This window comes from Topomyia yanbarensis, chromosome 2 (genome assembly GCF_030247195.1).
Source record: "Topomyia yanbarensis strain Yona2022 chromosome 2, ASM3024719v1, whole genome shotgun sequence".
In the NCBI taxonomy this organism is placed as follows: Eukaryota; Metazoa; Arthropoda; class Insecta; order Diptera; family Culicidae; genus Topomyia; species Topomyia yanbarensis.
In genome coordinates, this window is record NC_080671.1 from 455,368,826 (window position 1) to 455,381,595 (window position 12,770).

The 12,770-nt window shown below is 37.5% G+C and overlaps 1 protein-coding gene across 1 annotated transcript in view; it reads left to right on the forward strand.

Annotated features, from left to right (window-relative positions):
• LOC131685868 (nephrin) overlaps window positions 1-12,770 on the forward strand; it is a 548,850-nt gene that overhangs the window by 35,773 nt on the left and 500,307 nt on the right. The window contains exon 2 of the mRNA XM_058969878.1: window positions 10,119-11,174. Within this exon, the coding sequence (XP_058825861.1) occupies window positions 11,030-11,174 (145 nt within the window). The 5' untranslated portion in view covers window positions 10,119-11,029. The remainder of the gene's footprint in view (window positions 1-10,118; window positions 11,175-12,770) is intronic.

Sequence of the window (12,770 nt, forward strand, 5' to 3'; positions counted from 1 at the left end):
CTGTGGTCTTCCTCGTTTTGAGTCCGTATTTATCGCTGGTGAGTTGTTCCTGGATCGTGTTATTGGCCCGGCAGTCTGATTCGTTGGTTTTGTTCTTTACTGTGCTGTGGTTTTTCTTGGCTGGCGGAATGTTGTTTGATGTACGCCATCATTTGCTCAATTTTCTCGTCCTTGCGTTTGTTCTCTGCCAGAAGCTTAACGATCTGCTCATCCTTCTTCTTCATTGTCTGCTCCAGTTCTTTCAATTTATTCAGGATCTCATTTGATTGCGCTGCAGCCTGGGCGTAACTTCCTAGATTTTGCTGTTCAGCTCGTTTGCGCGCTTCTCGGAAAAAAATAAAAATCCGAGACATAAACTGAAGCAGTTGGTGGAAAGCGGTGAAATTTTGATTGAATGTGCCAAAGCCGGGAGACTCAACGAGTATTGATGAGACAGAGCACCCCACTATATTCTGGTTATTGAATTGAAGAAAATTGGAAAATTGATTCTATATTGCCACATCTTCTTCGGATTTCTAATGTGGTTTTCGAGTCGAACCAGATGACAATATATTTTACTGTGGAGACTTGAGCGATAGTTTAACCCGTTAAAAGAAGCTGTACTCGTTCTGAATCACGTTTTATTGAAAATACGACTAGCTTTATGTTCATGGAAAACCTTATACCCGGTTGATAAGTCCAAGCAGACAAACTATCTACAGTACCTTGCAGATCGCTGACTTTGAATCCTATTACGGAGACCTCTTCATCATCTGAAAGTTGCCTTAGCGTGTTAAAATTTACAAGATATTCATAAATGTCTTTTACAAGCAAAATGTACAAAAGGGGGCTAAGAGATGAACCCTGCGGAAGACGCATGCCGCTTGCCTTTTTTAATCTTATAAAAATTGTGTGAAATGATAAAAAAAGAATAAGAAATCTTTCTATTTATCTGAATCGTCGTTTTGAATTTTTTTGTCGGCTCACATGCATTGGGATTCTTGCAGTGAGAATAATCCAGCAGAACTAGACTGTATCTAATAAAATGGCGATGAATTTGCTAAGCATGAACAGTTTCAGCTTAACATAATTGAATAATCCAAAGTAAATCCAACAGGAACTCGCTTTGCTTCGAAGTAATCGAGGAATTTTACAGTAATCGAGTAATTAATTAATAATCGTTTTTCGAAGTAGTAATCTTTATAACCATGAAGTAATCTAGGTAATTTTTTCGGGAGTGAGATGTAATCAATGCTGTTGGTAACCCCTTGGTTATTTTATCCGACTCTTTCAAAGGAAAGTCCCTGTCCGATTTATATGCTTGAAATTTATATCCTGTTTTTATATTCTAAAATATTCGAAACGGGTTTTATGAAGCATGTTGTGTCCTTGCGACTTTTATTTTCGGTCGCTCATACTGTATAACAGTTGTTAGATTTAATTAATTCAAATTAGAATCCGTCTAAAAATTGATTGCGAACGCACCTCAATCAAATTCATTGGTGGCAATACTACAAAGTAGATTTTTCGCACGCTCTATAGCGCCAATCACCTTTGATAGGGGATTCATCTGTCTCTTCTATTCTACCTATCGATCAGACCGGACACACATATCTCATCGTGGAATATATTGTTTCGGAGTAATAAAGTTTTTTTTCGATAAGTGATCGCGCTTTTACCAAAATGAAATATTTTTTCTAAACCGTCGTTAATACACCGTCCCAACCCAATTTACATCCGTGATCATTCCCTGACGATTCAACAGTAATTCCACGAAAAAAGTTATCTTTGAATTTTTAAACATTTGGTGAGATTGTTCCTTATCGAAAAATATTTGATCAGTAGTTTTTTAGTACCCTTGCGAAAAAATGCTTCCTTACCGTTTCCAAATGTTTAACAGTTGAAGATTTAGAGTAGTTTTTCAACGTCAATTTTTGCCACTGTACGGAACAGGATGAGTAGAGTTTTGCGTGATCGGTTAGGGAATATTCTCAATAATTGAGGATACGAATACCATAAATTACGATAAACACTGATTTTTTTAAATTTATTTATTGATTCGTCAATCGATCGTAGACTACATTACACAAACATTTATTACTTACATACTATACTGCACACTGTTTCAAACGTGTTCGGGGCATGGTAAGGTCAATACTTTCACAATGCTCGTTATACACAGCCATCATCTGGTTAAGTGGTCCGAATTTAGCGTAATCTGTACGGTGATGACCTATCGCGAACAAATTTCTGTTGCGTAATTGAGTTGTATCATATAAATTTAATTTTGACAATATAAACAAATAAAAAATATAAACATTATATAAGATATCGTTTAGGAATGAGATCATAGCATAGTCTCGACGTTCTTTCAATGTTTGAATATCTATCAACATACAACGTGCTGCATAAGATGGAAGAGGGAATGCTGCCCATCTTAGCTTGCGTAGTGTATATAATAGAAACTGTTTTTGAATTGACTCACTTCGTGTTTTTATGTATGGTGACCAAACAATACTACACTATTCGAAAATAGAACGAATATATGCTATGTAAAGAGTTTTAATTCTGTAAGGAACTTGAAGGAAGTGAAATCCGAAGCGTTTTATAAAATTAAGCATATTAGAGCATAGATCTCTAATTTTATCGCATTTGTGACCAATCCGATTATATACCTAATGTAATTGACATGGCAATCGTGGTTTGTTTTCTACTAAAAGTTATAAGATTACATTTTTTTACATTTAATTCCAATAAACATTTTCAACACCATGTATAAAAGATTTGTGTTTCATTGTGCAAAACGTTATAGTCATTATTATTTCTAATTTCTAAAAATAGCTTGATATCATCCGCATATATGAAAATTTTAATGTATTTTAAAATAAGAGAGATATCGTTAACATATAAAATGAAAAGAAGAGGTCCCAAGTGCGAACCTTGAGGAACCCCCGATGTAACTTTAATTATATCGGATTTCATCTCATAGATTTTTACTATTTGCTGGCGATCTGTTAAATACGATTTAATCCAATTGAGGAGTCTCGTCTCGATTCCTAATTTTTCAAGTTTGAAAATTAACATGGGAATGTCAGTGTAAAGAGCTTTTATGTGATTTCCTTTATCCGTGGCATTTAACGAGTAATCAACAAATTCTAGAAGGTTTGTACTTGTTAAACAACCTTTAAAAACCCCGTGGTTCGCATTTGTCATTTATGTTAGACTTCGTTAAAAATGTTTTTATTTATGATGGATTCGAAAAGTTTAGGAAAGCAAAACAGAATGGCAATCCCCTCGATGATTTCGAATATCGGATTTTTTGTCCGATTCATTCATTAAAAAAGACTTTTTCCAGTCTTTTTTGGGACATTACCAGATTCAAGTGACTTATTGAACAGCCAGAATAAAGGTGACGTGAGCTCAATTGCTAAATTCTTTATGAAAGCAGGTGGAATTCCATCAAGTCCTGGGCCTGTACTGGCATCTAGATCATTGAGACCAGACAAGATATTTTGAACATTAATGTGACTGACACCAACATCTCTTGAATCATCAGAAAGATAAGAAAAATATTCAAAATCACGATCATTATTCGAATAGTTAAAATAAGTTTCTTGAAAAAATGTTGCGAAGAGATTGCAAATATCTTTTGAAGTTTCACCCTCTTTACCACCCAAAAACATTTTTGATGGAAAGTTGTCTTTTCGCTTCCGATTTTCTTAAATGAATAATTTCCTTGTTGATTTTTGGATGCATGATTTCGTCGTTTTTTCGTAAGTGGAAATTCCTCCTGTATTATTTGCCAAAAAATATCATAAAAGATTTCCATTGCGCATTCAATGTTCACTTGATTCTTTAAAAGGGACTGCCAATTTGCGCTATTTAATTTATATTTCATATTTTCATAATTAGCTTTTCTATAATCAAAGATGTCCTCGAAATCACAGTCAATGGAGTCATGATTCTTGTGCACAAAAACACAGAACTCAGGATTAAATATTGATGAAACTGCGATGAGAACTCCTCCGCCTGACATTCTTTGGGTTAGTCTCCTGTTTCAGGTAGCGTGCGAGTCATCGGTGGTCTGTCCGACATGTAAGTTGATCGTTCCAGGTACTTCGGTGCTTGTTTGATCAACTAGGGAGCTAGTTCACGGGGCATTGGATATGCGTGGGGAAGGCGCATGGTCTTGTCTGAGTGCGGTGATGACTTCAGTCATGCATGAGGGTTGATAGTTGACCATTTTCCTTTTGCTGGTTTGTGTTTTGTAGGAATAATGTTCGAATTAACTGTATTCTATGTCTTCACTCACAACTGTAGAACTGTCAACTATCTCATGTGTTTATACTCCTTTGGAACTTATTTGGCATAAGCTAGTAATTATCATAACAGTAAATAAATCGCGCACGGAAGTTACTGTTTAGAATCAGTGTTCCATTATTTGCTTAGAATCGGCATTCTGTTGATCGGTGTTAAGTCAGACCGGACTAAGTGACAAAATATTGATTTCGAGAAAAACGAGTCTAAAGTTTGAATCGCAGAATCCTTTACATTATGATTGGAAATTAATTTATGCCATAATTCTTGTTTATTGTTATATATTTAAAATCTGGCAAAAGTCGAATATAGCTAACGATATTCTTTATCCAGAGCTATCATTATCTCATTTTTGATGTTTTGCGACTTAGTTCAGTCTGACTTAACACCGACCAATTGATACGGTAATAACTAAGTTGTACATTCCTATTCACATATTATTTTTGTAGTTTAATGAAAGCCCCTCTTTTTACGAAACCATTACATATGTGCAATTCCAACTATCTACAAGAATAGTGCCTGACACAAGAAAAAAAAAGACACACAAAAATGCATCTTGTATAAGATTCCACATTATTCAAACGATCGCCGGGTGAAACCACGAAAAATTCGTCGCGTGATAGCAAAGTGAACGTTACCGATTTATGGAAATATAAGCAATACTCCTCATAGTCGGCTGGAGGTCAAGTTGCTTATTTCCCAAGTAACAATTCAGGTATTCGCCGGGTCCAGTAGTTTTTTCTGGGGGTTTGAAAATTATTCCGTTTGGTAATCAATTCAGTAAAACAATTTTCTTACCGAGTTATCCGTAAAAAAACAGGTGTACAAACATCTGTCAGTAAGAGTTGATAGTTTCCGTCAATAAAAGTTAAGGAATGCTGATTAGTCCAGTATTTCGAAAATTAGTCGTTAGTTTTTCCTTCAGCTATTTTGCTTGATTCGAAACGTGAGTATTAAATGAATTAAGTTTTATTCTTCCTTTGCAGTTTAATAATCGTTCTATATGAAAAAACGCAGGTGAAACTGAACATATTCTTTCTATATGCATACTAATATACTACCGAGTGAACTTTGGTCTTAATGGATCAACAATTCTTAAACCAAAAGTTATTTTGTTTTGCGATTTTGAAGGCAAGGTAACAATAGATCTTTTGTGTAATGTACATTCATTAACGCCAATTACAACACAACCAAACAAAACGTACACGTATTACTGCCAGCGATTGCAGCTCGTTTTCGCACTTGGGATTGAACCGGCTGGGTGTTGGCCTTTTTGATTTGAGCCTATCTTCCCGCATTCTGCTTGCTCTCGCCACAGAGACGTGGTGTATAGTGTTGCACATCGGTGCACGGTCGTTGCATCTCGCAGTACCAGACCTTACTGAACCGGCATTGGTTGTACGAGTATAGTACCGAAATTTTGGTGATACGCGCTGGGTCCATTCGAATGTTGAATTGTGACTTTTTTGCTATATCTGGTATCACATATAACTTCGGAACGGGATAATCCAATTTTTTTTCTAGGACTACGGGTTCAAAGTATTACATTGCGTACTACGCAACAACGTAAAGCGTGCAAGCTACTCGCGCGATCTGCCTAGTTTGCGGTAGATCAATGAGAGTTTGCATTGTGATTTGTACGGATTTTCCCGCATGACAGTGTGGGCTGTTCATCGGTTATCGGTCGCTATCGCCAAGAGATGTAGTGTATGGTGTAGCCCATCGGTGCTCGTTGGTCGCCTCGAAACGTACCGTGAGCTGTAGAGCTAACTCAACCGGAATTGCTTGAACAAGTATGAAACTGACATTTTATAGTATGCAAAAACTACTAGAGTCATTTAAATACCGAATGGGCCAAACAAAACATGTTATATGACTTCACACCATAGTAGTTGGCATATACAAAACCCGTTTTAATCCACCTGGTGGTGCAATTGTGCCTTTCTCATTTATCCAAACTACGATTCCATGGCTGGGTATTAGAGTGGCTCGAAAATGACATTTTTCAGCACAGCACTTTTTGAGTTCCTTTTGTGGTCCCAAATGCCTGTGAAAAGTTTGGGAGCGGTCGATTGCTTCCCGGGTTTGCGCATTGCGTTTAAAGTTTGTATGGGATTTTATATGGGGAAATCAATTATTTTGCATTTTCGTTAATAAAGATCGCCATTTCACTCAATATGAAAAACCAGGTTTATAAAACGATATTTCAAACCTTGGTTAACAACTTTGTCGAAACCGGTAACTAGATACGAGTTTTTAAAAAATAGTTATAACGATTTTAAAACTTATGGTTCAATCCAAATGCAGAAATTAATTATTTCTTCCAACACAGTCAGTACACCACGACACCGATACTTTAAACTTGAACAAATGAGAATATATTCATCGCAGAGACTTGGTACCTTTGAATGAAATGTTCAGAATGAATTGCTGAATAACACAGACGTAGTCAGAAAGTGAAAAGAAGAGGGAGGGGGAGGCTTGTGTACTTCCCAGTTCCCTTTTTAGATAGTTTAGTGTAACATAAGGAGCACATCTTCAACGCAGGTTTGTACCGTCGAATTAAAAATTAATCTTACGTGTTTGAGTGCTACTATTTAAGGGCTCTACTGTTATCTCATTTAAAATGGTACAACGGTTTATAAGTTTTACATATTTTAAAACCCTATTTCTTAGCCATTCAGAGTCAGAATTTAAAAAAAAAATGCATATCCTTAGATTCCTTGAAGTCTCGGAATTGTTTTTATTGAAGTTTTCGTTTGAGAATCTAGGAACGAAACCAGGATAGTTACTTCAAACAAGCGTTTTTTGATGACATTGAGTTAGGTTCACGCAAAACAGAGGTGATCTTGGTGGACCAGCAATATATTTCAGGTTAGAACCCAACGCGATTTCCAGACCTGAGTTAGTTTTTGCATCAAGCAAAAATAACATAAATTTGTAGGTGTAAATCCTAAATATTGTAAATGTTATTTCCCACAGCAAAGATTGTAGTATGATTCATATTTGGGTCTATCAAAATATTAAGAAAGTTCAGTCGTTGTCATTTACAAGCACGTAATGATTCTTTGTCTTATACAAAACAATCTAAAAAGTGACTGGGAAGTACACGAGCCCCCCACCCCTCTTCTTTTCATTTTCTGACTACGTCTGTGTTATTCAGCAATTCATTCTGAACATTTCATTCAAAGTTACCAAGTCTCTGTGATGAATATATTCTCATTTATCTAAGTTTTAATGTCGATGTCGGTGGTGCACCGGCAGTGTTGGAAAAAGTAATCAATTTCTGCATTTGGATTTTACCATAAGTTTTTAAATCGTTATAACTATTTTTTGAAAACTCGTAGCTAGTTACGGTCTTCGACAAAGTTGTTAACCAAGATTTGAACTATAGTTTTATGTAGCTGGTTTTTCATTATCAGTGAAATAGGGATCTTTATTAATTAAAATGCAAAATAATTGATTTCCCCATATAAAATCCCATGCAAACTTTGAACGCAATGCGCAAACCCGGGAAGCAACCAACCGCTACCAAATTTTGCACAGGCATTTGGGACCACAAAAGGAACTCAAAAAGTGCTGTGCCCGCTAGTTTAAATCATTTTGAAGTTTTCCCATACAACCGCGAGCCACTCTATTGCACATACATACAATGGATCGACAGCCACGAACTTGAGAAGCTATGTGTCGTAGCTGAAACACTTGATCCCAGCAGCAGATCCAGGAGGAGGGTTCCGGATCCCGCCAAAAAGCCAAAAACTTGTTAAATTTAGTTTCAATTTTAAAGTTGTTTTCAAACTCAAAATCATTTCAACCCAAATTTTTCACTGGTTTTACAGACCTACAAGGGAAGTTTATTTAGGAGGAACTAGGAAATTTTCTTCGTGGTGGGGGGTTAATTGATGAGGGAAGGTGGGTTTAGGGAATTATGGTGTGTGATGGGGGGGATAGATCAGGATTAGGTGGACGATGTTCAGATTGATTGCATAACCTTTCTCATTAGCTGAAACTTGTGAGGGCATAACTCAATGCGAAATTTTCTCACCTTTCGAATGGAACTGAAACATTTAAAATACAGATTATACTTTTAAAGTTAGAGGTATTTTAAGACAAATAAGTTTTTTACACAAAAAGTTCAATAACTCTGTAACGGTTGAGATTTGATGGTATGTGTAGAACAATTTTTTTCTCCAAATATAGCAGTCTATCACCCCCGAGAGATTCTTAACCATGAACCAAACACCCTGTATATTGATTACCGGTTTATATGGGAATTTCGCATATGGCCGCATACTTCAACCCGTAACACAGACACCAGAACTCCGATTCAAAGGAAATTTAATAGCATTCAATAGGTATATTCTAGCTTTCATTTGAGACTGATCTTGTGAAAGTCAGACATTTCTGAGAAGCAGATTTGTCTTCAACTAAGGAACATAACCCCTTTCCCGAAGCTTCCGGTTCCGCCGAGGTTATTCAATTTGGTCAGCTGAAACTACAAATCCAAACATTTTCGAACACATTTTATGAAGTTTTGCATCTTTCAGATACCATGCTGATTCCGATTTATATGGGAATTTCTTGCGTGATCCCACTCTTCAACCCGTAACTCGTAAACCGGAAGTCGGAATTAAATGAAAATCAATACCAGCCTATGGAAACGTTGCACTTTCATTTGAGACTAAGTTTGAAAAAATCGGTTCAGCTATCTCCGAGTAACCGATATGCATATTTTTGGTCACATACATACATACACACGCGCACACACACATACGCACACACGCACAGACATTTGCCTAACTCGACGAACTGAGTCGAATGGTATAAGACAGCGGTTCTCAACCTTTTTGGTACCACGGACCCCTTACAAATTGCCCTGGTTTGCTGCGGACCCCCACGGATAAACATCGAGTTTGTATGCCATCAATATGTTAGTTTCAGTTTGTTAGGAAACAAGACTTGAAATTCCAATCTGCACTCGAAAAATATATTTTTCTTCGCGGACCCCCAGCAATGACTTCGCGGCCCCCTAGGGATCCGCGGACCCGAGGTTGAGAATCACTGGTATAAGACTCAGCCCTCCGGGCCTCGGTTAAAAATTCGGTTTTTTCAGAGTGATTGCATAGCCTTTCTATAGGCAAAAAATGTTTACGTGTGATTGAAGTGTTTGAACTTTGAAAAAAAGCAGTTTTCTAGGGTGGTAGGGCTAACTTCACTGTAAAGTTAGCACTACTATACCAAATTTTTAAAAGAACAAATGCGACAAATTTTTGGATTTCACAACTAATTTACGACAAGCGACAATTAATCCACGTGTCATACTTTACTTTATTACTGATTCTTCACTCTACCAAAAAATGTCTCTGTTTGGGAATTGTTCCTGTATACAACACAGTTTATAATTAGGTTTGCCGTATGTTCTAAATAATCCTCTAGTAGACTCTACTGAAATCAATTAGTTCAACTATGAAGATCAAATCAAACCTTCGAGTATAGTTTAGAAATTAATCCAAAATAGTTTTGCGCAAAAAAATCCATTTACCACCCATTTTTAAGCTGTTAAATCATAGCGTTTCGATTTTATCTCATCAGTATCCGGATTTGACTTAGCACCAGACAGACGCTAAATCCAAAAGCGTATCAATAAATAGTTTTCCATGACGTCAAATTGAAAATATAGTTCAATTCAATCCCTCAACCAAGTACCCAATTCCAACAATCACAATCACCGTTATTCAAATCGTATGAAACCCAGCAAACGAATCTCAACCCTAAAAAAAAGATCCCTAACGCCATTTTCTTTATGCTATCATCAATTTCAGATAAACAACTCTCGGAAGGATCTGTATCCCCAGCTTCGATAGGATTTCGAACCCGATTGAAACCAGGCGAACCACGACGGGCGGCGAAGATTTAGTTTAAACAACCACGACGCATAAATTGGGTGTCGCCGCGCATTTACATCCGTCGTCGTACCATACCCGAGAGCCAAGGTTCGGAAGTAGAACTCTAGCGAATGAATATTTAAAAAGAACCGAATAAATGTACCCGACGAAAGGCTGCAGCGCCAAAAAAAAACACTGAACCCTAATGGAACACTAATCAACCGTGGAGGATTGGAAGGATTTGTGGGACCCTTTTCAGGTTTCGGCTTGAATCGATAAGGGGAAAGGTTTTCCTAGTGTTTCCGGAATGTGTTTGAAGTAAAGGGAAACTCCTAATGGATCGGCTCCAATGTGATTGGGCTGCAAATGTATCCTGAAAAAGGAAGTTTTCCCGTACCGAAATAGGAAGTGAGTGGATTTTGCGGAAGAAATTTATAAATAACTGCGTTTCCACGTCCGGTGAAACAAAAAGCGTGCTCCGTGATCGAACCGTGAAAAGAAGGATCCGGAACGACCAGCCGGACGCACGATAGGTGCAAATGAAATTGTACAGAAATGTGCTCGCTAACATCAGTGGGGTGAAAAAACGTAAGAAAAAATACCATTAATTTTCAGCAGCAGGATAAGAAAAACAAAGCCCAACCCTAGGCGTAAGCTCAAGGTCGACCGGATAGCTCCCTCCAATGCCGGGGGACCAGAGAAAGTATATTAAATCATTGTTCCATTCGTCGTAGATGTGATTTCAGTTGTTCGTTCGTTTTTTGTTCAGTGGAAAAGTGTGTTTGTGAAAAAAGAAAAGTGAAATCCGTAGAAAAATCTGCCATTCAGAGTCACGTGAAGAAAGCATAATGGCGAGATACGTGACAAGGCAGAATTATTATTTATGGTGCATCGTTTGCCTCGTTGGGATGCTGGAACTCGGCGATGTAAGTCGGGGGAGTGCCCAAGGCAGTGCCCTCGTAGAAGCCAGCACCGTCATCGGCGATGAGAATGGTGAGTTTCGTTTTCGGACAACTTTGTGCTACCCATAATTGGATTAGGGTGGGCGGTAAAAAAATGCGGAAAGCTTTCATTCAATGTCGGTAGTTAACTAGGTTGCGATTTATCGAAATTTTTTTTCTCGTCACTAAATCTCAACCATTTAGACCATTTCATATCTACGTCACGAACAGACATTCAGATTCGGTAGGAAAATATTTCATCAGTGTTAGACCCTTATCTTCATCCAATCAAGCAAGTGTCACACGTCCTATTTTCTAACACCTTTCCGTGTCAAATCTCATTATGATCAAAATGCCTATACCTATACCATCCAGTCTATCGGCCTACTGTGACTAGGTCAGTGACCTGATGGTGAAACTACTCGCGCAAGATCCGAGAACATCAACTGACTGACGAAACAAAGAACAACATAGCAAGAGAAGCCTGCTGCGTCCGACGACCGGCGAGAATGGCATCCCGAAAACTCGGCTATAGGGATCTGGGTTACATCAGGCAGTCCGGTTACATTCGTTCGCATCGCAGCATGACACCGTGCACCGCGGGTTGCTAGTGCATTTAAATCCAAACCGTTTCGTTTTTTTTTAGTTCGTTCGTACTCGACTTGAATGAAGTAGGAAGAGAATGGTGTGCGGGATAAAAGACGCTCGTATCCTTGCCGTAAAGTTATTATTATTTCTTAATTTCTGTCGCTTCTCTTTTGCGATGCGGAGTCACATTGGGAAGGTATATTTAAGATTACCCAGGACTGATGATGACGCTCGTTATCGCAATGTCAGCGAGTTTTTTTTTCATCCAAATTAAATTATTATACTAATTGGGACTAGTTAAAATAAATTTGACTGACAATATTTGAGATCCAAAGCCATTGAAGCGTATGTGGGTTGCAAAAGACGTTGATTCGGTATATGTCGAAAAAATGTATCGTTTTAACTACAAAAATAAGCCACATGCAAGAAAACTATTAATACGGAATTTTGAAAAAATTAAGTTTGTTTTGTTACTTGAGTTTTCACCAATATGTGTGTTTCAGTTGTAAATATTTTTTAACCATTAAAAGCACGGTTTGGAACTTTACTTCTGTGATCAGATAGCACGAAGCGCAGATGCACTCATTATTAATTATTATACCGGTTTTGCTGTGGGATCGAAATTGATCCATCAATTGCAAACCGAATAATTTGATGAATGATATCATAGCCGCCAGACATCATATTCATAATGCATCATTTCCGTTGCTTTGCAAATACGTAGGGTGATGAGCCTATTTTGGTACCATTATGGAGAGGGTCGCACTATTTTTTGAACAACTTAAAAAGAAGCCATATTACCTATAACCTTTTTCAGAATAAAGTATCAGTGTACTGTTTCTTAAACATCTGTATAATGCTTATTTGGCAGAATTGTCTTAATTTTCAGCATAAATGAAAATAAAAGTTCTATTCTGTGCATCTATTCCCACCTGAACGTTCCAATTATCGCCTCATGGGTGTACCGATTTCCACCTCATCGAAAAACAATCTAGTAGAAACGCAATGCCTCATATTTCATTTGTGTCGATTCTAGCTAGGTATCCAGATCATGGATGCC